This window comes from Caretta caretta, chromosome 15 (assembly GCF_965140235.1).
Source record: "Caretta caretta isolate rCarCar2 chromosome 15, rCarCar1.hap1, whole genome shotgun sequence".
Lineage (NCBI taxonomy): Eukaryota > Metazoa > Chordata > Testudines > Cheloniidae > Caretta > Caretta caretta.
This window is the reverse complement of record NC_134220.1, coordinates 6,627,952-6,654,067: the sequence shown is the minus strand read 5'-3', so window position 1 is coordinate 6,654,067 and position 26,116 is coordinate 6,627,952. Positions and strand designations below refer to the sequence as shown.

Genomic DNA, 26,116 nt, shown 5'->3' with positions numbered 1-26,116 from the left:
CATCGTGAGCAGATGTTATGTATATTAGGGAGGTAGCATTGTCCAGTTGATAGAGCACCAAACTAGGTGTTGGGAGACCCAAGTTCTCTTCCTCGCCTTCTGACTGACTTTCCACTTGACTGAACAAGTCACATCACAGCCCCATGCCTCAGTTTCCCCATTTGTTACATAAGAATATGCACTTCTGTAAAATGCTTTGAAGTCTGTGGAAAAAGCCCTACATAAGTGACAAACACTACTACCTTGTTGCTCCAAGCATCTAGGATTAAGGGTTCCCCCCCCCCCCCAAACACTTCTCTCCTATGACTTAGGCTGCTCCAAGAAGACTTGCCCACTTTCTTTAGATTGCAAGCTCTTCATCTGTGTACAGTGTGTTGTATACTGTGGGCACTACCATAATCCAAATAGCTGTGGGGACCCCTAGTTGTGACCCAGTTCGTCATCTGCAGCACATAGATTTAGAACTGAATTAACCAGACCATACACTGCTTCCTGAAGTCATCCCTGATCTAGGTCTTCTCCAGCTGAAGTTCAGAAGGCTGCAGATTGTTTGCTTAAGGATCGCTTTGTTAGCGCAATACTCTTAATTTATTTTAATGGGGCAACCACACTTGTTCAAACCTAAAACCAGTCTTCTTGGGGAAACTTCATGTACTCGGAGTGGAAGTAAGATGCAGATTTTTAACAGAGGTGGTTAATTAAGCATTGGAACAACTTAATCTTATTATGGATTCATCATCACTGGCAATTTTAAAATCAAGACTGAATGTTCTCCTGAAAGAGATGCTCCAGTTCAAAGAGGAATTAGTTCAGGGAAGTCCTGGGGCTGTTACACAGGATATTCCTGTGGGAGTTCTGTGCCAAAAAATTAAAAATTCTGTGCACAATATTTTAAAATTCTGCGTATTTTATTTGTCAAAATAACACAGTATAATCACAACAGGTTCAATTATTTTGGTACTTTATTTCAAAATACCTGTCAGCAAGTATGTCTGTAACAATACAGACAATAAAAAAGATTCAGGAAATGTTTTTTGACAGAGAGATTCCTTACTAGGCATATTAATACAGAACTTGGAGTAATAGTTCATTTCAACTACAATACAGAAATGTATTTTCCATACCCCCTACTCAGCCACCCTCAGACCCCATGTGGCCCTGCATCCCCACTCAGCCACCCACTCCCATTTGTCCCTGCATCCCGACTCCTATTCAACCCCCTCACTAGCCCTTCTGGACCACAGTCTGTGACCCCCCCGAAAGCCATATGCCCCACGATGGCCATCCTCACATGTGCCATGCCTCCTAACTTGGCCCCACAGGCAGGGCGCTGTGAAGAATGCAGCTTCTTCTCTTCCCTAGCTGAATCTGGGGCTGCTCCTGCCCTGGACCAGCTGCCCTTTGTCCTGATGCCACAGCAGCCCCTGCTGGGTAAAAGGTGTAACTGTAGCACCTCTCCAGCAGAATGTATTTCCTGCAGAGAAGAAAAAATTCTGTGCGTGCGAATTCTCCCAGGAGTAACAGGAGGTCAGACTAGATGATCACAATGGTCCCTTCTGTCCCTGTAATCTATGAATCTATTCTGCTCTGAGTCAACCTATTTCTGACACGTTATTCAAAGTCTGTGTTTCAGGTGAAACATAAAACCCAGACCACGACTGCTTGTGATCTTTAAAATCTAAAATGTAACTCTTTTTTGCCTGCAACCCTGGCAACTGGGTGCACAGACAGGTACTTATCTAGGTGTATGCATATTTTGTGAGAATCAGTGTAGGTGCCTATATTTGGAACTGTAAGCCTGAAGACTTCTTCACCCTTTCACAGCTGTAGGAATGGGAGCCCCATGTTGACTTAGCCCACTTATAGCTTTGGATAATTGCATCCTATATCCCTACATTTTCCCTGCAATTTCAGTTGGGAGAAGTTATTCTCCTTCCTAACTCTCAAAATAATATAGATACATTCCTGGCACAAAACAGCTGTTTTGTCCCACCCCAGAAGTGGCTGCATTTCAGCAAGGGAAAAGATCTCTGTAGCGTACACTAGCTTTAAGTGCTTTTGGGTCTGAAAATGCAGCTTATAAACACAAGGTGGTGTTTAATAAAGTGTTTGCCGCTTAGAAAAGGTGAATTCCACTCTCCCTTTATAGGCATGTCTCTTTAAAACATTGCAGTTTATTTTGGGGTATCCTTTTCTTTCCTCCCTTCTTATAGGACTTGAGTGTGTTACATCTCTCTCTTGAATTTGTCTGAGTGTGCAGTGCTACTGGACTGAGTAGAACATTGATCCCACCCCTCTCTGATAGCCCCTCATTTGTATCTCATTTTCACATTATCATCCAGCCTGTGACTGCAAGGCTATTTTGACAGCACCTGTCAGCAAGGTGCAAGCGTCTGCCATCGCCTCTGATTGGTTGCAGACACCTATGGCATTGTGCTGAATATTATTACAGATGTTTTAGCGGGGGGGGGGGGAGAAAGGGAACCAAAACACACGTCCCCGTACAACGTTCTGAGTCTTCAGTGAGCTGTTCTGTGGTCTCTGGATTCATTTGCATTTTTCTGGCTCCTGCTGAAGAATGGAGCCATAAAATGCTCAGGCAATGTGGTGGGTTTTTTTGTGTGTGTGGTTTAATTTGTTTTATTTAAGAGGCTTTTAGTTGGGAGGGGGAGAAATGGAAGAGGGTGGTAAAGCCATCTAAACAGCCACTTAGTCTCGTCAATGTCTATTTATTAAATTAGTGAGGTTACGTGGCCAGGGTTCACAGCTGCTATTACACGGGTTCGCTCTGCTTACAATATATTGCATGCCAATACAATGGGACCATATTTAAGAGAGCTGTGGATAGGTACAGCTTTGCTTGAGTAAATCCCATTTGTACATTCTTGAAATCTATACTGAACTACTGTGGAATTGTACTAAATTAATACCTGATCAAGGAATAAACCATTTTTCCTCTTCCCCTCCAGACAGCATGAAAAATCTAAAAGAATTTACACTACACTACACTAAAAGAATCTAGTGTTACATGATCAAAGTGGACGGACTTCCTATGCACCAAATTCAAAGCACGCAGGAATTCTAGTAAACACACAAGTGCAAAGAACACAATTTTGGTGGTGCAATTAAGCTATGCTTTTATCATGTGATTACTCTAAACATTAAATGGCGATGTCAATTTGCAACAGTTTATTAGACTAATCTGAGTTTAAAATGTAGGATACTCTCCTTCAAACACTGGGCCTTATTCTCCTGTACATAACGGCCCATTTACTCTGCTCTGGTAGTATAAAGGGCCCTTAACATTCGCATAAATTACATGTAAGACCCTTTTACGCCTGCACAGCAGTGTAGCGTAAATGAGGATAAGGCTCATGAATGGAACCGCTCATGCTAGTAACCATTGTTTGTTATTCCTTTGAATTACTGTATTGTTCCACGTAAAAATCAGGACTCCATGGTGCTTGCCACTGTACGTACATACAGTGACACAGTCCCCCCTCTGAAGAGTGCACAAAGTGTGGAGAAAGCAAATGCTGTTCCTAGTCTACAGGTGGGAAACGGAGGTACAGACGTGGTTTGCCCAAAGTCACACAGGAAGTCCGTGGCAAGGGTGGAAACTGAAACAACATCTTCTGAGTCCCCGTCTAGTGCCAAAACCACAAGACCATCCATGTTTCCTCGCCTGGTAATAAATATTTCTGCAGGATTTTTCCTGTCGACTTGTCTGTATAGGCTTGTACCAGGGTGAGATATGTACATGTGCATAATATAGACGAGAGCCCACTTAAAAGAATTAACTAGCTCTATTATAGTAACACAACATCAACTGATTGTTACAAATGCAAACACAGACTCTTAAAACTAGGTTCTGTCATGTAACATATGGGCAAAAGTATTTATTCACTCTACTTTAAAACTGATTTAAGTTGGTATGGCATGTTTAAATTCTGAATACATACCATAGATTGCGGGTTCTCAAACTGAGGGTCATGACCCCTCAGGGCGTCACAAGGTTATTACATGGGGGCAGTGATGAGCTGCCAAAATCTTAACTGGTTCTCTCCTCACCCCACGAAGGGGTCGTGGCCCACCCTTGAGGACTCCTGCCCCATCCAACCCCCGCATTCCTTGACGCCCTCCCCCCCCCCCCCCCGACCCCTGTCCCCTGACTGCCCCCAGAACTGGGCAGGAGGGTCTCGTGGGCCACCGTAGTGGGTGCCCACCCCACCCCTAAGAGCCAGAGGGACCTGCTGGGGGACGAGTTGGGGAGTCCCGGCGGTGCTTACCTGAGGCAGCTCCCAGGAAGCATCTGGCAGGTCCCTCCGCCCCCTAGGGGCGGGGGAGCGTAGCTGTGGGGGAAGCAGGAGGAGCTGCTGCTCCCCCCACTGATCACATCAAAAGCTGCGCCTTATTTGGTGGGTTACCTGCTGTGGCGTGGGTGCCCCCTCCCGCCCCCCCCTCCCCCTCCCCGAGCTCACCTCCACTCCGCCTCCCTGGGCCTGAGTGCGAAGCTGCCGCCTGCTTCTCAGCCCTCCCAGGCTTCCCACGCGAACAGCTGATTCGCGGGAAGCCGGGGTGGGGGTGGAGAAGCAGAGCGGGGCGGCGCATTCAGGGGAGGAGGCGGTGCGGAGGTGAGCTGGGGGCGGGGCGGGGAGCTGCCGGTGGGTGCTCTGCACCCATCAAATTTTCCCTGTGGGTGCTCCAGCCCCGGAGCACCCATGGAGTCAGTGCCTAATGTGCCACTTTTGGCTGGTTGTTTAATTTAGAAGCCCTTTTAGAACCGGTTGTCCCTCGTGGGACAACCGGTTCTAAAAAGGCTTCTAAATTGGACAGCCGGTTCTAGCGAACCACTGTGAACCTATGCGTGGGGGGGTCGTAAGCTGTCAACCTCCAACCCCAAACCCACTTCGCCTCCAGCATTTATAATAATGTTAAATATTAAAAAAAAGTGTTTGTAATTTATAATGGGGGGTTGCACTCAGAGGCTTGCTGTGTGAAAGGGGTCACCAGTACAAAAGTTTGAGAATCACTACAGAGATTGCAAAGCAAATCTACAGGAGCGTAAGAGAGAACTACTAGATTTGCAGTGTCCATTTGGCAAAAGAAGGCTGAGCTACTCCGTTGTGCGTAGTGCCGCTATTTCCAAGGCTGTACACGCTTCTGCTATCATTATCCCTCGGGCTGATACGCAAATAAGGAGGTAAACATTTTCTTGTATACTGCAGTTTTATGTTTAATAAGGTGCTTATAAAGAGAGACAACCTACAGCCAATAGATGCTTGGACACGAGGCTTTATTTGTGGTGTTTGATGGAAACGGACACCCAAATTCAAGATTCAAATACGAAAAATACTCTGTGTCTGAACGGTTATTTCGTTTTTTTCATTTCATCAGACTCTGAAAGGGTATGTTAACTCCATGTTCTACTATGTCCAGTCCCAATTTTAAAAAGACCTGAGAGGTGGGTGTGGAAGTTTCTTCTCTTTGGAGACCATGCCCCACACTCGAATCTCATGATTGTTATTTTACTCAAATAATGAAAACAGAGACACTTAGTCTGAACTTCATTTTTAATATATTTGCATTTCTTAATCTGTGTGTGCTGCTCTGTTCTGATCAAAAGTAACCAGATTATTTATTTTAAAGTTATTTTGCAGCTTTACAGGAATGGAAATTCTCTTGCAAATTGTAGCTATGTTCAGATAGGTGTCTGCCTAAAAATAATATCTGGTGCCTCTGTATTTATTCTCCATCAGATCAGATGCAGTCTGCTAAAACTGAACCTGAAATGAATGTCTTTCAGCTGCTAGCACCATAATCTCAGCCTGGTATCTAACAGATACTCTGTTTACTCATATAGCACACGGGCTAAATAGTTGGGGCTTTTCTTGGTGACACTCAAGGCACAATAGAATGTGTTCTCAGTTAATGTCCTCCATGGAGCCGAGAATTTAAATGTCTGCCTTTGAAACTGATTCAGAAGAAGGCTATGGGAGAGTAGATTTGTAGTGGGCTCTCCTGGGGCGGCTATTTTTTTAGTTTAAATTATTTTTGACCATGGCTGCAATTTAAACATTTAGAGTGGGATTTTCAAGGGGAGGGTTTTCTAAGGGAGTTGGGCACTCAGATCTCAGGCGTGGTCGAGCCTTTGTGCCACTATCATGGTGACTTGGTGCTTTTGAACTCTGAGGCCCTGCTTCTGCAAGTTGATCTGCACAAGTAGAATTACAATCTAGAGCCCCAGCTCATGTGGGATGCTCTGCCTGGGTGGAGCTCTCACTTGGCTTCAGCCACACACAGTGTCTCGCATGGTTTGGGGCAGTAGATCATAGATCTTCCTGTTCACACATGTAGGTACCACCTAGTGACCCAAGATGGAGTTGTATCTGTGTATCGGAGGGCAGAACTTGGCACCTTGGGGTATGTCTGCACTGTAGTTAAACACCTGTGACTGGTCCTTGTCAGCTGCGGAGCTGTAAAATTGTAGTGTAGATGCTCGGGCTTTGGGACCCTCCTCCCTCATAGGGTCCCAGAGCTTGGACTTCAGCCTGAGTGTCTATACTGCAATTTTACAGCTCAGGTCAGCTGACACGGGAAAACCACAGGTATTTAATTGCAGTGTAGAGACACCTTTGGAGTTTGCTGTGTGGCATATTTTTTTAGAAGTGGTGATACTGGCAAACTAGGCTTTATAGCTCTTCCAATTTAATCCATTTCTGTACTTCTCTAATTCCAAAGACATTCCACTGGGGATCTCTTAGTCACTACCTCTGTGGACCTAGCAGAGATCACCAACATGCATCTTCCAAGGTGGGGTTTGAACTAGATTCTCCTGCAGGCAAAGTTAGATTATTTGGCCTCAGCCACCCATCATTTCCCACCTTCCCTACTGCCACTATGGCTGGTTAAATTATTCTGTAGGAGCCAGCACTGTAGAGCTGAAGTACTGTGACAGTTGTACCATGGCAACTGTACCTGTCTATGTCTGTCATTCTCCTCTAGCTGCAGCTGAGAAGCTGTCGAAAAATAATCATTATTTGGAAGGTAGAAAGAGTGTGCGGGGAGGGAGAAGAGAGAGAGAATTTAAGACAATACAATTCTTCTTCCACAATCATTGCAAATCTGTACAGACCTGAGAAAGGAAATGCCCCTTTAAAACTAGCTTTAAGTAAATCTCTTTACGGAATTTAGTATCTTGCACTAACATTAAACCTCGCAAAGTGGGATTAAATGAAACAAAATTAAGAAGCCAAACCTGATACTAACACCTGTTTAAAATGAGTTAAATGGAGGGATATTGACATTTTAAACCCCTTCCCTGTGTGGCTGAAAGAGGATTTTTTTTGCCCAGTTTTTGGAATTATGCTTATTCTGTTTAGCATGCAGCCTAACTGTGTAATTACACGATAGACTGGAGGAGAATTTAGTGTCCGTAATACCAGTTACAAAGAAGAGCCCTAATTATGTACATCATCTCAGGTAAATAATACATCGGGGGTATGGAAGGGCATAATTATCATTCTGAAAACCTGCCTAATTACTAATTTACTGGGAATTTCGGAAAGCTTTTGATAAGATCCCTCATAAGCAACCATTAAGGAAAATAAACTGAGTAAGGGGCAAAAGCTTGTTACATTTCTAAAAACAGTCTAAGCAAGGGGAAACGATGCTAGTGATTAGCTTCTTAGAGGGCTCTTGAGAGAGGAAGGATGGGTTTGTGGGGAGGGTTCTGGACTAGTACTAAGGAGACCAGGGTCCTGATTCTGATCCTGGCTTTGCTTCAAAATCCCAGTGTGGCCTTTGGTAAATGTCTGCCTCTGTTTCCCCCTCTATAAAAGAGGGTAATTGTTACCTATTTCATATAGGTGTTGAGAGCAGATCAATAAGTACTCAGAAGAAGCACATATGGTGGCCCTTGAGCACCACAGAAAATGCAGTTCACATGGATAAGACCTGTGGGTGGGTATTGGGACAGCAGGGTTTCTCTATGCTAATGATTTGGAAGGTGATGCTAGAGTGAGGTGGTGGTGGAGAGATGCCAAGTTTAGATCACAGAGCAAAACAACAACAGAGCCCGTGCCCAGATGGATTTAAATCTCTATGGGAGAACAGAGGAGGAGGAGGAGAGGTGATATATATGGATTAATATACTGGAAATGTATGTTAGTTTTCCTCCCCAAAAAAGTCTCTCAGATACGGATGGGCCCTGAACATGTAGGATCCTGTGAAGGGAGAAGAGACTTAGGAATTGGGTCAAACTGACTTCAGTGGAGTCATATATTAGGCAGAACCACCCACAGCTTTCTATCCCGTATGCATCACATGTTATTGAAAAGCAGAGGGGACACTTTGTGAGTTATCAAATTACATTGTAGCCACCTCACCTCACAATTTTGACAGTGGGAACCTAGGCGTGTGAGGGGGCTGACAGCAGAAGCCCTTGCTGCCCTGGGCGGCTGACAACGGGAGCCCCTTTTCTCAGCCCTGCACACAGCGGGGCTCCTACTCTCAGCCCTGGGATTCCGCTGTCAGCCCCGGGCAGCCGACAGCAGGTGACCCCACTCTCAGCCCCGGGCTCCCACTCTCTGCCCCAGGTGGCTGACAGCAGGAGCTCCCATTGTCAACTCCACACATGGCGGGGCTCCTGCAGTTGTCAGCTTTTCCAAATTACTGCAGATAATATCTGTCCATTATTACTTTCAACGATTTTCGGTGGCTTGTCCACAACTCAGATGCAATTATTTGACAATCATCCTGTGATTCAAGTGGGGCCTTAATGATAATGAATGTGTTAAACAAATACTGAAAGCCACCTCGGGCTTATCTCCCTTGGGAAACACCGAGTTATCCTGCTGGGATTTTGCTTGTGGTTTGGGGGGATCCAGGTCTACAAAAGCTGGTGCTTAATCCTCTAAGCAGCTACTTCGCCTCTGTTAGCTGTAGATGCAGTATGCATTTCTTCTGTTGTATGCCATGCTTCCTAGCTCTGCCTGTACCCTGAAGCTGAGCTCTGGGCTTGCTCCATCCCTCCGGCAGCCATGACATCACGTGATCTATACAGATGCCTTTAATCCCAAGTGCGTGGGAAGGTGTAGCAGGACACAGAAATAAAACTTCAATCAACAATGAAAACAAATAAGTCAACTGGTGGTCCCATGTGAGAGGAGAGTATTGGCTGACAAGCAGAGGAAGGGGAGAGACATCAACCCATTAGCAGGAGCATTAAGAAAAGAAGGGATTTGACATGACAGTCAAAAGACAAGAGGGCAAGACACGCAAAGAGTTAGTGCTAGAAGAACAAAGCCAAGGTTCTTAGCCATGGAGCTAGAATCCTGAATCACAGGGAGAGAATCATAGAATACCACGGTTGGAAGGGACCTCAGGAGGTCATCTAGTCCAACCCCCTGCTCAAAGCAGGATGAATCCCCAGTTTTTGCCCCAGATCCCAAATGGCCCCCTCAAGGTTTGAACTCACAACCCTGGGTTTAAGCAGGCCAATATTCAAACCACTGAGCTGTCCCTCCCCCCAGTGCCTGAAAGGATGTGAGCACGATGGTGGGGGAGTGAGGAGGGGGAAAAGGTAGGTTTGGGACAGTACCTTAAAAGGAAAGAAGTGAGAATAAGACAAGACAATAGTTGCTGGCTGGTATGAGCTCAGCAAAGTGGCAGTGAGAGGGGTGCGCAGGGATAGATGTGACTAGCAAGGCTAAACAGAAAGAAATGTGCCACCCTATGCAGTGGCTGAAGAGAGGATTTTGGAAGAGCTGCAAAGAGCACCCACTCAGGAGCTTCACTCCCTGCATCCTACTCGCTTCACCAGCAGCTTTTTTTTCTTTTTGTACCTGTTCACAGCATGTCGTTTTATTTTACCACTTCAAGCTGGTCCCATTGACAAATCCCCACCTCTCCCTATATTCATAGTAAGCTCAAAAGAGAGAGAGAAAGCCACACTTCATTTGCAAGTCCTTCTGCTGCGTGTGTCACTAATGACCACTCTAATTATGATATCGCATAGTCTCCTTATTCAGGGGTGGCCTAATCCAGCTGCCTTTTGACATCTCATTGCATCAGGGGAAGTTTGAAAATTTTTGCGATGAAAAGGGAGTGGGTCCAGGGTGGAAGAGCGACCTCGTGAGAACAGGTCTGGTTTTTGGCAGCAACGCTTGTTTGTTTCCACCTCCTGCTCCCTCTTCTGCTGTCTCACAGGTTCGCTGGTGGGCCAGTTCTCGGAGAAGCTGTAGAATCGTTTTCCAAACGGAGGAGCGAAGCAGGGGGGTGGGGGAAGTCAGCAGAAATTAGCATGAAAGGCTCCTCTGCCGCGCTGTGGAGCGCGAGCGGGGAGATAAAGCGCGAGCGTGCTTTGTGCCTAGCCGGCGACATGATAATTGGCTTTCCTTCCTAGCGAACTTTGCAAATGATGCTCTTTAACTCGTCGGCGAGATAAACAGTTGCTGTGGCAGGTGCGCCGAAAGCGCCGTCTGGCTGTAATTAGACACGTTTGCAAGAGAGCACCCTGAGAAATCTAACCATGGCATTCATTCTGGGCACTTCCCATGGGCCCCGCCACCCACCCCCTATCCCTCTCCCTCTCTGGCACTTCTCCTTTTAGCATAGAAAGGAAAGTCCTCCTGCTGACTCCCTTCTGTGTTAGTTTGGACCACGTGTGTGCCACAGAATAACTGTTAGGTGCCCTTTGGCTGCAAAACCCCAATTGACCAGCTGATTTTGAAGCCTTTCTCTCTCTCAATCACACAGGGCTTGAGGCTGTTTGCCTTGTTTGCAAACCAAAATCACTCTCTTGTGTCTTAAAACTCATCAGGCCATTTGGAGTGTGTCATTATTTTTCTTTACCCCTTGAAAATGTTTGCATTTGCATTGCACCTTTTTTTTTTTATCTCAATGCACTCTGCTAGCACTAATTAATTAAGGAATTAAGCCTCACACCGCTCCATGAGGTTGGTAAATATTATCCCTATTTTGCAGGTGGCAAACACCAACAACAGGGCTGTTGTGACTTTCCCAAGGTCATACAGCAAATCTGCGGCTCAGTCTAGAATAGAACCCACAAGTCCATTCTCATGTTATAACTATTGGATTATTTAACAGATCAAACTTTGCAGCTGATTAAGGGCTAGCACAGCTCTAAACTGGCATCTGCTTGAGCTCTACCCCTAAAGATTAACTCTGGCTTTTAAAGATAACTACTCTTCATTTCCATGGGATGTTTAAACAGGGTCCAGCCAAACGGCATTCCAAGCTGCTACCATTATTTCGTGGAGTAGTCTGCTTCCCTGGAAAGCTTGGTGTCGCCTTGCGAGCTAAAATACTTTTGTTTTCTAACTCTACTTCTCTGTCTCACTGAATCTAGTCTTAGAATCTTCAGGGAAATGAACTATATACATTGAATGGGATTGCAAAGCACATACAGCATAAGTCAGGATCATTTAACTCACTGCTGAAGTTCCACCTTCTGGGCTGGAACACGGCAGTTGTCCAGTAGGGCATACCAACACTATCCAACAGTGCAGGTCTGGAAATGGAGAAAAGTTAAGTATCATTTCTATTTGAAACTACAAAGGGATTAAATAGGCAGAGAATTATTATGCAAGATGGAATTTGGCCTGGACACCAAGGCTAACAATTCTACTCCTGTTAAAAGTGCCATGGGCTATAAATGACCATAAGTAGGTGGGGCCATCTATTTTCCATGACACACACAATATGGAACCCCCAGGATAGAGTGCCACCCAAAACTGTTGTAGGGCATTCGCTTAGTGCTGACTCAGAAGAAAGAGTGCCCCATGCAGAATCAGCATCACCATTTCTTGCAGAACCCCCGACTTGCAAGTCTCCCATCCCATACTGGCCCTGTCCAGCCTGCTTAGCATGCAAGATCACAGTTTGAGACGGCATGTGCAGTCGTTCTAGACTTCTCTTACCTCTTCCTTCGTTAGTAAAGACGCTTCTGTATAAAGGAGGGGGGGAGTATCTGTTTGCTTTGTCTCCAGCGTTTCCCTCTTCCACAAGGCATGCCCCCAGTTTCTGGCCTCCTGACACAATCCTTTCCACAGCACTAGTTGGAGAAGCCTCCAAACAAGCCTTGTGGTGTAGGGTGAGCAAAAAGCCAAACAAGTTTGAAGACAAAAGTGCTATCTAATAATGCATGGGAAGCACACTCATCTGGGTTCTCTTCCTCATCCATGCTAAGAGGACACCTGCTTGTAACACTGGTTTGGGGGGTGAAAGGTGGTGGTCAGTATTCAGTGTCCTGTCCAACAGGATTGCCTAGTGTAGGCAAAGTCAGCTGGTGAGAAGCTATTACATTAACCTTGTGTTCAAATTCGCCCCTGGGGAGGTTATTGTGGGAGTAGCCCCTTCTTAAGATTACTTTAGCTGTGCAGACCCATGCCTGTTCTGCTGGAAAGTCCCTCCAACAACCTTCTCCTGCCTTATTGCTCAGCCAGGGCTACTGGCCATAAGAGCGGCAGACTTGTTTCAGCATGTCAGCAGGCTTTACTCCATTCCTGCCCTCCTTCCCCTGCATTCATTCATTAATTTTCTGAGGTTACCAAGGAGACGATGATGATGATGATAATAGTAATAGGGAAGATATGTGGCAGATTAATTCCTGAACTCTCGAACAGGATTTAAGCTAACAAGAGAGGAGGGCTTTTTTCTTTTTCCTCCTTTCAGATATTTCCTGTGCTGGGGATAACGACACCAAAGAGTGTTAAATTGGTTCTGAATGTCCACCTCTGGCTGTCCACATTCTTGTAACGATTTCATTAGCTTGAATTATCCACGTTATTTTCTTGTAATGGGATTAGCTGTACTGGAGTCAGCTGAAGACCTGAGGGGGAGGAACATTCTGCTGTGTATTTCATTAACTCTCTCATGTAGGGGGTGGAACTGACCACGACTCAGCCCAGGGGCAAAACTATTTGGCAGGGTCCTTCGTTCCAAAAGGAGGAGGAAAAAGAAAAGAGGCCATTATTCCTCTGTAATCAGTAAATCGGTGCAGGAGCAGAGACTGGCGAGGAATAGTTTGTTGTCAAATTGCTATTTGGGGGTGATTTATTAAAAAAAAAAAAAAAAAAGAAAAGAAAGAAAGAAAAGAAAGAAAATCATTGCCAAGTGAAGACTAAATTTTGCTCAGATGATGCAGAATTTAGGCCTGATGCTGTAGACAGCATTTTGCAGGTCAGTGAAGGGAGAAGCTCAGTGCTTGTGCCTCCTTGGGAACTTTGCATTCATTGCCCAGAATGCCCCGTGTTACTGGCAAACCGTTAAATCTTTTCTTGACTAAACTTTGCAATGTAATCAGCACTGGATTCACTTGGAATGGGAGATGAGCTTTCTAGCATCTATATTTGGGTGGGGTGGGGGGTCTCGGGGTGCTTCCTTGCAACCGTTATTTTAACCATCTTGTTTTTGGGATGCACTGTATGTAGTCTCTTGTGCAACCATTTGTATAGATCAGTGGTGAAATTATGCTCTCCCTTTCCTTTTTGGAGTCTTTCAGCTGAGTTTCCTTTGATTAGATAGTGACTAACAGCTTATCGCACTAATTCTGATTGATCTTTGCTCAGTGTCTAGGGTCTAAGAATAATGACACCATTTCAGAAGTGTATAATGTGAAAGGGCTAAATTATGGAAGCATCTAGTACAATCGCTGTTATTTATGTAGTGCCAAAGGCATGCTAGATACTTTGCAAAGAGGAAGAAAAGCTCCCTGCCCTGAAGAACTTACAGTCGAAATAGATATTATTCAGATGGAGAATGGGATGAAAGGACACAGCAAAGATGCAGAGCAGTTGGGGTTAGAACATGCTTTGCTGAGCCAGCATTTCTTGGCTGATTTTCTTGTAGGCATCACAGCAGAGGTAGGTCTTGAAGGAAATTTGAAAGAGGAAAGGGTAGGGGCCTAGGGGCTGCTGTGGAAGAAAGCACAGAGATAGTTGTGGGAAACATGGACAGACAGGTCATCGAGGCTGAGGCTGGTTCAGCAGTGACTGCAGGTCACAGGGGCAACACAATAATAGAAAAGAACAGGTAAATAAATGCAGGAGGACTATAAAGGGGTTTGATGGTGAGGACAAAAAGCTTGAACTAAACATGGTGGAAAGCGAGGGCACAGTGGAGGTATCCAGGTATGGAGTGATGGAGCCGGAGTGAAGAGTATGAATGGGGGTAGGGGGGAGAGGGAGGGGCAAGGGGTGTCGGCGAGGAGGAGGGTACAGTAATTGAGATGAGGGCCTGGAAAGGACTTTTGTGGGCGTGGACAGCAAGATGATGATGGACCTTGAGATGTTATGGAGGAAGGATTTAGACATGGCCTGGTTGTGTAAGGCAAAAGAAAGGGGAGGGGTCAGTGATGGTCCCTAGGTTACAGGCCTCAGTGACAGGGAGGATGGTGCTTATTGGCAACAGCAGCAGGCACCACAGGGGAATGTGTGTGTTGAGGAGGCGCATGTGTGGCCATGTTCATTTGTATTCTCCTTCATATTCACCATTAAAGGAGCACAAGTGCCAACACCAGATATCTGGGACCTTCCTGTGCTGAGAGGTGCCAAATAGGCTTTTTTGTTATCCACCAAACTAAACCAAGGATCTCAGTCCATTTGATAGCAACATACCATCCTCACGGTCAGCAGGCCATGGGCTCGTTCTTCCAACTCGCCTGCTCCCAGCTGAAGACGAGTCTAGCAGCTTCCGTCTGCTTCTCTCTCTGTTCGCCCAGCTGGTTAAGAGGAAATCCACTCAATTGCTGGAAGAGTTAGCAGTGTGGTGGGAATGTTACTGACTTCCAGGAACGCCATGCAGACAATCTGCAAACCCTTGTGCTGCTGTGTATGTTTCAGTGGGAGCACTGATGTGCCCCACTGGCTGAGGTCTTGCACAGGAAGTCTGCTCATCTTGCTCATTTGCCACCTGTGACTTTTGGCTTGCCTCGGTGAATCCTCCAGGTCTCGCCTCTCTATTGAGTTCCTGCAATTTGTGGGTTGTAGAGGTGCAGATCGGGGCTTGTGCACAATTGAGGAGAAGTATGTGACCCTCTTTTCCTGAATCCATATAGATGATTCACCCCAGTAGGGCCAACATGCTGTTGTCTTTGCATGAATGTTGATTGGTATGAAGCAAAGTCACCACCTCATCTTTTACGGAGTGAGAGGGTGATGCACCCATGGCCCTGTGAGTCCTGTCGCACTCTGAGGCAGTGTATGAACCCTGGCAGACACACTAGGGAAGGAATGTTGGTATTCAGTATGTGAGGATCCTTCTGCCTTGGCTCTCACTGAATTTTAATACCATAATCACTGCTTTTTTTTTTTTTTTTTTAAACTCTCCTCCATTGGCAGTAAGTAGCACAGTACAAATGAGGGATTTCAAATTCCCTTCCCAACATCTCACCTCAGTTACTAGTTACTTCAGAGAGTTTGAGCTCTGGTCCTGGTCATGGGTGTCCCATGAATAAAGGGTCAGTTGCCACTTCTGAGTCTCACGGTTTTTCCCTTCATACGTGGAGAGGGTGTGGGCCGCACAGTGCGAAGCTTTGTGTTAGTAGCTCCGACAGCCAGGTTCCTCGGCAACCCTCTCTGATGAGTCCAATTTGCGACACACAGATCAGGGAACCATCCCCACCCCTCCCATTGTCACACTTACACCTATGGGCAAGTGGGATTTGTGTGCATCAAAGTTGGTTATAGGGAAGGGAGGGAGATGTCATTGATCTGAGCTGCCATAAAGCACACCTCCCTCTTTGTACGTATGCATGCATAGGACACCCCTTAAAACAAATTAGAAATGTGAGAACGCCTCCCTTTGTTCAAAGCATAAACTATCTTCCCGGGATAAGGGATATCCCATTCAGGAGAGGGTAATTGTACCCTTCCCCCCCTCCCTTTAAAAAATAGCTAGATGAAGGAATAATTGGTTACGTGAGGTGTGAGTTTCTCACCGAGGTGGCAAGGGGAACATTAAAGGCCCAATCTCTCCACTTCATTCACAGCTGCTCGTATGGTAATTGCTGTGTTATGGTTTCTAATTATCAACACAGTGGGGTGGCTTTTCTGCCTATCCCTAGCGGGGTCATCTGTGCTTCTGTTGGGAGTCCTAGTGTATCCCCTTCTGCCCAGGCCACGGTCTCTGGGCGTTCCCTTCTGAGCCCCTCAGCGGCTGCTCCATGGATACCACTGTCAAGTAAGTAGCTCAAGTCTGGTGGAGCTGGTGTCTATCCCATCCAACCCTCTCCCCTAGGCCCAAGGGACTCAAACATGCTCCGCTCCCATGATGGTGTTGCTTGCTCTTGTGGAGTCCCTACAGGTGTGTTAAATCTGTCCCGCCGCCCAGGTTGTGGGTATGCCCACCTTACGCTCTTGTTGATTTCCTGCTCTTCGGGTGAGTCTGAATGTCAATGTTTTTTCAGGTCATCTCCCCAAACAAACAATCCCCAGGAGTCAGTACTAATTATTATAATAATGTGGTGGTTATAACGCACGAGAGCTATGGGCAGAGTTCAGCATGTTTTCCTCACTGACCTCTTACCTGGGCTTCTGATGGGCAAGGCACAGGCCTGGGAGGCGGAAGAACAGGGTTCTTTTCCCAACTCTGTCACAGCCTGCGTCTGTGACCTGGGTCAAGTCACTTAAGCTTTTTGACCCAATTTTCACAGATATGTAAGTGTTCTTCTGATCATCATTCTAACACCTGACTTAGGAGTCTCACTCTCATTGAAAATCAATGGCAGTGTACCGAAATACATTTAAAAATCTGGGCCTTTGTGCCTCAGTTTGTTAAAACGGGGTGATGCCCACCTATCTCACATCAGGGTAGTGAGATTTCACATCATGGTTGTATGTAGCTTTGAGAGATTTCTTCCTGTGGGAGGCATATCATATAAGGTCAAGGTATAATTCATATTCTTTTGTGTGCATGTCCCCTGTCAAAGGCCCTTCTTCATGCACTCCCCACCAGGTAGTGCCGCAAAAGAATCAACATTCCAGGGTGGATTTGATTTAAATCAAATTGATTTAAATCACTAGTTAGGAAGACTCAATTTAATCATGGTTTTCTACATAAAAGTGCATTCTTGTTGGTTGTTATAACCTTAATACATATTCTTCGCAACTCAGAGAGAGACGTATGTTTCATTTTTAGAAGGTACACACTATGCATTTTTAAGTGATTTATTTTGAAAACTTTTCAGGTTAGTTTTACAGCTGTATCAGAAAATGAATGATTGTTCGGTTATTTCATTTACCAAAGGTAAATTGGGAGGTGAACTATCTCCAATTCAACAGGTTAATCATTAATATTTGGAGGATTTTCTTGCCAGGCTGTATTAGGAGGAGAACATCACCAGACAGGCATTTAAATTGTTTTATTTAACTAAAACAGCATTAAGTATTCTGGATTTTTTTCTTCAGCAGCAAACATAAATATTTTAACAAAAAACATATGCCCTCGCTTCTCACATTTATCTCCAGACTTCTTCTCCTTGTCCAGATCTATTCAGCCCCCAACAATCTTCTATTCATTGAATTTTTTGAAACTTTTTACTTTAAAGAGAGGTAAGGGATTGACTCTGTGTACACAAATTTGCAGAGGGACAGTAGAGTTGAGGTCTGTTATTTCTTACCTCTATATATTTATTTATTTATTTTAAAAACATTTTTTGCTGTTAACAAGCATGTTACCGCTGGAGACAGAAATTCAAATCCACAGTTTGAGAGCTGCAAAACTAAGCATCTCTGATGGTGTCTTCTAGGCTGAGCACTGAGTCCTATTGGGTAGATAGAAAGATTGACCTAAATAACCTGTACAGAAGCCTGTGGAACCCCATAAGATTGGGTCCCTAATCCATGAAGTATTAGAACTCGTTTACGAAACTTTTCTTAAACATTACATGAATATATTGTCTCATACTATAGAATTAGAATTTATATCCCTATTCCATGATGAGATATCTTTGAGCTATAATGTATCTCAGTTAAAACTGTCTTTAGATAAGTTTCTTCCTCAAAAAGCATTTTATCAAAAAAAAATCTGATTTAAATAAAAAAATCCGATTCTTTTAATTTTTTTTTTTTTAAATCATTGATTTGTATCCACCCTGCAACATTCCCCTGTTGGAAGCGTGACCTGATGTTGTCTAGTCATTTGGGCACTGGTCTGGGAGCCAGGAGACCTGCATTTTAATGTGATCACTGACCTGGTGTGGCTTAGGCATGTCACTTCCCCTCTGTCTGTCTGCTTCTTTTTCCCCTCCCACCCTTTGTCTTGTCCCTTCAGACTGTAATCTCTTTGGGGCAGGGGCTATCTCTTACTAGGTGTGCATAGACCAGCAGGGCCCCAATCTTGTTTGGCTCACCCAGCCACCACTCTAATACAAATAATAATGGAGAAGTACATGGAGTTCTTGTAGTCTCAATTCCCCAACAGCCACCTTGTGGCAGACTGGTTCATCACCAAAAACAATGTAATGTTTCTGCCGCGTTTAGACTTGAGCACTCCTGCTCTCCAAGGCTGTTGCGTCTCTTCTGTTTTATTCTGTTTATTTGTTTCCTTAGCACCATCTCAAAGGGGGGGTTGCGGGGGGGGGGGGGAAGAGCTACGAGGAGCAGACGTGCAGATTCATTTTGAGGATTCATAATGCTACATTTACACACCGCACTGCCTGAGGAAATTGGATAGATGAATGCCTGGTCATGCTGCCAGTGCAGCGGGTTAACTCTCTGGATTTAGCTTATATCATTTCACGAGAGCATTTACGGCCTTTACTGTGTTTAGTCCCGGTCGCTCTTTGGCATTGTTGTATCTCCAACCTCTTTGTGTGTGTGTAGATTTTCAAATAAAATAACACATCTATTCAGACCCAGTCCACATTAAATATTTATTGTCTGCAGTTTGTGCATATGTGTATGATAACTGGACATTAAAAAGAAAAGAGAGGGAGCTAGAGCTCAGCTGCAGAGAAAGGTGGCCTCTTGTGGAATTTCTAAAATGGCAGTGTCTCTCTCTCTCCGGGGAGGGGTGGGGAGAAGGTAAAGTATTCAGAATCAGCCTTCAGCTCTCACAAGCTACGTTTCCCTCTAACCCAGCCCATCAAGGGGTCTGAAGTAAGAGAATAGCTTGAAAAGAGAAGCCCATCGGACAGGATTGGGAGGTAACTAGAGTCAGCTGCCTGATTCTTTAATGCTTTACAAGTTATGACGCTGCTCAGAGGATACTCACGTCCGCAGGGAGTGAGGAGTGGAACCTGTGGGAGATAGGGGAGCTGTTCCTGGAAAGACCATGCTAGCACTGTGAGCCTGCCTGGCATGGCTTTCTATCCTCATGGGCTCCTGTCCTTTCCTGGTTCACATCAGTGCCCTGTGTACAGCGGCTTATTTTAAATACCGCCTGAAAGGAATGGGGAGTTCACCATAAATTGAGGCCGAGTGTGCTGCTGCCTAATATTAAACTGTTAACGAGGAGGAGATGTACTTGTGTGTTCAACACTGTGTACAGCGGTACAGCACAAATCCTCACTTTCTTCCCAGGAGAGAAGAAACATGCCAAATACTGCAAAGATGTCTTCTGCTGTGTTGGGGAGTATCCAATTGGAAGACCTTTAGTAGCCAAGATCTGTCACTAAATGTGGCCTAGAGAAATGGTACAGCATTTGCCTGCAGTGATCATTTTGTAGCTGTAATGCCTGCAAGGCTTACATGAAAGGGGACATCTCTGTAATGGCACTGCCTTGGCTCATAAATGAGGTGGGTTTTTATCTAAGTATTGTTTCCCTGTCTCTTATTCACAGCACCTTTGGAGAGCTGAAGACCGTCCGCCTGCCAAAGAAAATGGCCGGGACAGGATCTCACCGTGGCTTTGGATTTGTGGATTTCCTCACCAAACAGGATGCCAAGGTGAGCTTAGTGGCACAGTCCTCTCTCCCTATCCCTCCTCCTTCCAGCCCTCAAATTATGTCTGCTTTCTGGCCTTTCACTTAAAGAACAATGGCCTTGTCTAGGGTAGGATTCAGGCCAGATTTCAGCAATCAGTAGCTTACTTTATTGTGGCTTTCCTTGTCTGCACTTGGATTTTGCAGTGGTGCATCTTCCTCGGTGCTTGGCCAGCAATGGTTGGAATGTTTGCTAATTCCCAATGTAGGCAAGGCCTAAACTATGGAGTTACCGTCTGAGGCCTTCAGATACAGGGGGATCCGATTGGATGATCTCAATTCCTTTTGGCCTTGGAATCTATGAATCTAGTAGAGTTTTTGACTGGCCAGAGAAGCTGTCATGACAGCTCAGCTGTCGTGTAAAAGTCCACCAAATGGTATTGTGTGGCTCGCCGTTGAATAGCATCACAGGAGGAACGAACCCAGGTTTGGAAGTTAGGAAGATTCCTCGGCCAAGTCCTGGTTTTGTCACTGGTTGACTCTGGCTGGACAAGTTATTCCCATCTTTGAGCCTCCGTTTCCCATTCGTAAAATGGGTCTAAAGATAGTTCCCTAGTCCTACCCTTTGTCTGTCTGGTCTATTTAATTTAAGTTCTTTAGGTCAGGGATTGTTTCCCGCTATGTGTATGTACAGTGGCTAGCATAATGGAGCCCCAATCTCAGCAGATACTATTCTTATACATATAAGAATAATCCAAGGAGTTCCTGGATCCCAATTGTCAGGTAGATGGCAGATGTCAGCCTGGCTCCAACCAAAGGGGTCCTGATTGGGGCTGGAGATTGATGTGCTGAGCCTGTCCACCTCAGCACCCTCTACTGGCTGTTGTATGTGTTTATACCTTGTCTCGAATGAGTTGCTGTATCCCATACCCTGAGGCACAGGGGTTGGGACTCGTGGCAGGAAAAAAAAGCAGCAAGCCTCAAAATGAAGGTTTTGGCTTTTCATGCTATGCTGCTCCTCTTCCTGCCACCTGTGCCTGTAAGGGGGACAGATGCATCAGAGAGGCTTCCTAAGCTGTCAGCTTGTCTCCATGGCCCAGGAAAGAGTAAATGCCACTCCCAGAGTCTGTTCAGGCCCTTTCGCCCTGGCACCATTTACTGGCTGCACTACAATCTTTAGTAAGCCCCACCATGAAAACATGGACACAAATGAGATATTAGGAATGGCAATATACAAAAACCTGTAGGAGAACACTTCAACCTCCCTGGACACATAATAGCAGATTTAAAGGTAGCCATCCTGCAGCAAAAAAACTTCAGGACCAGACTTCAAAGAGAAACTGCTGAGCTTCAGTTCATTTGCAAATTTGACACCATCATTTTAGGATTAAACAAAGACTGTGAATGACTCGTCAACTACAAAAGCAGTTTCTCCTCCCTTGGTGTTCACACCTCAACTGCTAGAAGAGGGCCTCATCCTTCCTGATTGAACTAACCTTGTTATCCCTACCCTGATTGTTGCTTGCATATTTATACCTGCCTCTGGAAATTTTCACTACATGCATCCGACGAAGCGGGTATTCACCCACGAAAGCTTATGCTCCAATACGTCTGTTAGTCTATAAGGTGCCACCAGACTCCTTGCCGCTTTTACAGATCCAGACTAACACGGCTACCCCTATGATACTTAACATGAAAACAGTTCAATGTAAATCCAACTCCCTGTCCCTGGCAGTTCATCCCCAGACTTCCCACAGACTGTCCGCTTGGGAGTCCCTCTTTTCCACGGCCTGCCACCAGAACCACCCTACTTCCTCTCCCAGGCCCGAGCATCTGCTCTTAAAGAGGCCCTGGCTCAAAACAGGGCTGGCTGTCCCCAGACCCCCTGCCCCTAAAGGGGCAGACTTCCCTGTTACAGGTTTCACCTGGGCAACATCCCTCAGATCTGTAGTCCAGTGTGTGATTTCATTTCGTCCCTAGACACCGACCTAGCAGTAACTCTCAAGGGCACAGATCCTGTTGTGCTGGGGCATTGCCCTGCATCGAGAGAGAGCTTTGTGCTTTTCTTCCTTTTGAGGAAAGTAGCTTTCTTTTCTGTTTCTTTGGGGGATTTAATTGTGTTAAGAAAGTGCACAGCAGGTTCATTCTGTTGGCCGTCAAGAAAAGAATGAACCACGTATCCATGAGTAGGATTCTGAATTTTGTAAACCCTTGCATAACTGGCTCATGGTTCAATGCTATGTGAACGAGAGAGGGGGGAGGCAGGCTGAGAGACCTCTGAGCTGAACTGTTGCGGACTGTGAAAGAAGAACCTATTGCAAACTTAAAACGTTTGTTGTGTGATAAAAGTGCTCTTAGTTCCTGTGAACTGCCTTGTCCACCTGTTTCGCAAGGCAATTACAATGACTCTGAGTGAGTGAACTGGAATTTTCATAACAGCCTAAAGGAACTGGGCACCTAACTCTCTCTCAGAATCCATTGTGTTTCAAATGGGTCTTTTAGAACCAGATTCTGATCCCCTTGCTCATGATGAGTAGGATGTTTGTTATTCCACAAGTAGTCTGTGATAGCCAGCTCTTGTTGTAAGGTGCTATTCTAATTGAGTTACTGAAGCTGAACCTCCCATCTGACTTTTAAATTGTAAAGTCTTCAAAGCAGGGACTCTCTCTCACTTTGTTAATACGGCTCCTGGTCCAATGGGTCCATGATAACCTCAAGATGCTCCTATAGTAAGATTAACAATCCACTATTGAAATGCAACCACCTCTGGTGTATGGCAGAACACAGCAGCCCTAGACACGTTAGAACAGGAACTGAAGGCTATCACCTCTAATAACTGAAAGTGAGGAATGATCAGAATTGGAATGTAGCCAGGGCAGCCGTTTTTAACATCCTAACTCTGGTTAAAAAGCACCCTGGGATTTTTAACAACCGCAGGCCAGGTCATTGGTTTACATCTCTTCTGAAAAATGGATGTCAAGTTTAAAGGTATCTGGTTTTGTGGCTGCATGGAGGAATTTGTTTTGCACAGATCAGTGTTGCTAAGCACATTGATTCTGATTAAAGCAGCACTGGCTTATTTGTATGTTTCCTGGAGTACTTACTGCAGAGAGTTGGGTTGTTTTTAGCTAATACTGCAGGCAGAGTTTCTGCTTTCCTTCCCCCCTGCTGATATAAAAATACATCTGGTCTCCAAATAGAAATTGCCCATTCAGGAAAGATGTTCAACCCTTCAAAACAAACTTGAGCTCAGCTGGCATTGTAGGGAATGTCCTCAACTGGGACTGTTTCCTTTTTAGGAAGGAAAGAAAATTTATCAGCAGTCTAATGTTATCAACCCTTTGTCCCTCTAATGATTCTGGCCCTAAGGCTCTTACGCTTGAGTGTTTAATAGGGCAATGGGGAATGAAGAGGCAAAGAAGCAGTGTCCCCAAAATTAAAACAGTGTTTAGAGATGGTGAGGAATAGCACCCAAGGGAGATTAACTGAGCGGTCCAGTCTCTTGATCTATGACTTTCCAAATCCCCAGGCCATCAGACACCATTACAAGCAGACTGTCTCTTCCATCTGCACAGCCCAGTCCCCAAACAGCTTGACTAGCTGCCCCTTGGCTTTGGAATCCATCGCAGAATTGCCCTTCTGGCTTTCAAAACACCTTCCATCAGCTTGTTCCACCCCACCTTCTTGGCCACCTCTTCCTCTCTCTCTTTCCCTGTTCATTTTGGCTTACCCAACACCTACCTCCTCTCTAACCCTTTCCAGGACCTGGCTACCAGTACTTCCAGCAGCACCACAGTTCAATAGCTCATCAGAAAACACATTTTGGGCATGTGTGTGATGCTTCCTGGCTATGTTCTGGATGTAGCTAGCTGGTTTTCTTTAGACTTTTTTGGAAATGTTTTGTATGCTGTTGGTTCACATCTGCATGGGCTCTAGATGCCTTTTAATCAGCACCCTGGAAGTGGATTATAAATAAGCAACATTTAATTTATTACTGAACTTTACAAAGCATTTTGGGGTGCAGTTTGTTTAAATTTGCAAATGAAAACTGCATTAGGCTGATTTAGTCTATTCACAGCACATGGAGCAGCCAACTCTAACTCAGCTGGCTGACTCTCCCAAAGCCATATTGTAATTTTAGGACTCTGTAAGTGGCACTTAGCTAGCAAAGAATTCCTGCCATAGCGAGCTGTTACATTAAGCTAAACCAAACAATGTAAAATCAGATCCACAAGGGTTCAGAAGCAAGGTTTTAAACATGAGCATGTCCTTTTTTCCTTAAACACTAGGCCTGTAGTTTTCATTCAAGCCCTGAGGCATTTTGAAAGCCGGGGAGAATCGTAAGGGTGGTGGAGAGTTGGAGGGGGAAGGATGCTTTGTATTTTCATTTACCTAGCTTGGGTTGTACTAGCAGAGGTTGCTGCTGCTTGGTTGTGGTGGAGTTCCTTTTTGATTTGCATTTTTCAACAATCAAGGGCACCTAGAGCTTTTAAATCATAGAATATCAGGGTTGGAAGGGACCTCAGGAGGTCATCTAGTCCAACCCCCTGCTCAAAGCAGGACCAATCCTCAACTAAATCATCCCAGCCAGGGCTTTGTCAAGCCTGACCTTAAAAAGGTCAAAGGAAGGAGATTCCACCACGTCCCTAGGTAACACATTCCAGTGTTTCACCACCCTCCTTTACATCGATGTAAAGAGATACTCGTAAGTGGAGGGTTAGAAGTCTCTTCCAATGAGTGTCAGTCTTGGATGAACAGCTGGCTACAGCTCTGGTTATCAGCCAGTAGGTCGGATGGGGATAAAGTGTGATCCTGAGGATTGAATTCACCCAACCTCCTCTTAAAAGGTGACCTGAAACGGAGAGAGAGAGAGTTAGGTTTCTGCTCATTTCTTTTATGATGTATAAAGAACATCAGAATTTTTTTCTCATTATATTATATTAATGATAACATGAATGTCAAGTCTCATCTTGCCTGTTTTCTTTTGGAGAAATTCCAGAGGTGAGGGCTTGGGAGGAGCCTTCTCAGCCCTTGAGATGTAAACAGTTTGAATAGAAAAAAATCACTGTCCGTCTATAACACGTAAAGTTTCTCTGGTGACTTCGCAATATCTTTCTTGTTCACTGGTTGTCCATAGATTCTTCCAATGCAGACATGACCTGAATTTCTAATGTTTAAAAAAAAAGGAAGGGGGAGGATTAAAAATAAAGAAGAAAAAAATCCTTGTAGGCCTTCTTCATATCTCCTAAAGAAATAAAAAAATGGCACAAACATATCTTCCTTTCCCCTGCACCTTCTTTTGGAGGTCATCTTGAAGGTGGTCCCACAGACACTATAGTTCCCAGCATGCAATGTTTTTTGTTTTTTTCCAAAGAATCAATAATGCTCAGATTTATTAACAAACCTGTAAACTGGCAATACAAATTAAGTCAATATATTTGAGCACAGAAATAAAGAACACTAATTGGGTTAACATATTCAAGCAGACTGGATGGAACATCCCAGCATGCTGGGACCTGTGGTCTCCACGGGCAGCACCCTGCGTTACCAATACAGGTGGCTGCAGCAGCTTCATTTGATATAGATGAGGTGCCCAGTTGCCTGGCAGGTTACCAGCTGGACCCCCCAGTAGGGCAAAATATGGCTGCCCTGGCAATACGTGCTCATTCCTGACTGTTCTCAATACAGCCTTTCTCTTCTTCGGGTTGTGGGAAGTGAGAAATTAAAAAGTATAAATTAACAAATGAGGCCTAGTGATTAGAGCTGCAGTTGTTTGCCAGGGGTGGAATTGCTCTTTGTGCCAAAGTAAACAGCCATCACAATTCTCTGCTCCCGAGGCCTCCTCCTACCCCTCGACTATTTGTTTAAGCCAACACATTGCTCTGCTAATTGGCTAACATTCCATGTGAAAATAGGCCTTTAAAACAACAGCGGCGGCAAATAAAAACAGCTGTAGCTGCAAAAGTACTGGGAGGAGAAAATACACCCAACCGAAAATTAATGTATCCGTCCTTTTCCAGTTTAGGATCATATAGTTTAGAGAGGAGAAGAAGAAGAGAGAGATGAGAGGTCAATAAAATAATGAATGGGGGAGGGCAGGCAAATCAGGAGCTCCTGTTCACACTTTTTTTTTTAATGTTAAAATGGGGGAGACATTCACTGAAACAGGCAATATATTGAAATGGCAATTTTTTTTTATGCAACAGATAATTAACCCGTGGAATTCATTGC

The 26,116-nt window shown here is 45.0% G+C and overlaps 1 protein-coding gene and 1 long non-coding RNA gene across 5 annotated transcripts in view; one reads left to right on the top strand and one right to left on the bottom strand.

The window, feature by feature from the left end:
* Positions 1 to 26,116, top strand: part of RBM19 (RNA binding motif protein 19) — a 147,049-nt gene that overhangs the window by 66,245 nt on the left and 54,688 nt on the right. For all 4 annotated transcript variants that reach the window (XR_007352793.2, XM_048821083.2, XM_048821081.2 and 1 more), the window contains exon 22: positions 19,805 to 19,910. Coding sequence is in view for 3 of the 4 variants with exons in the window: in XM_048821083.2 (XP_048677040.2) it covers positions 19,805 to 19,910 (106 nt within the window). In the remaining variant the exon portion in view is untranslated. The remainder of the gene's footprint in view (positions 1 to 19,804; positions 19,911 to 26,116) is intronic.
* LOC125622760 (uncharacterized) lies at positions 1,207 to 12,558 on the bottom strand. The gene is made up of 3 exons (XR_007352795.2): positions 11,943 to 12,558; positions 11,457 to 11,533; positions 1,207 to 1,474 (listed from the first exon to the last, which is right to left on the bottom strand). It is a non-coding gene; the product is annotated as an uncharacterized LOC125622760 (long non-coding RNA).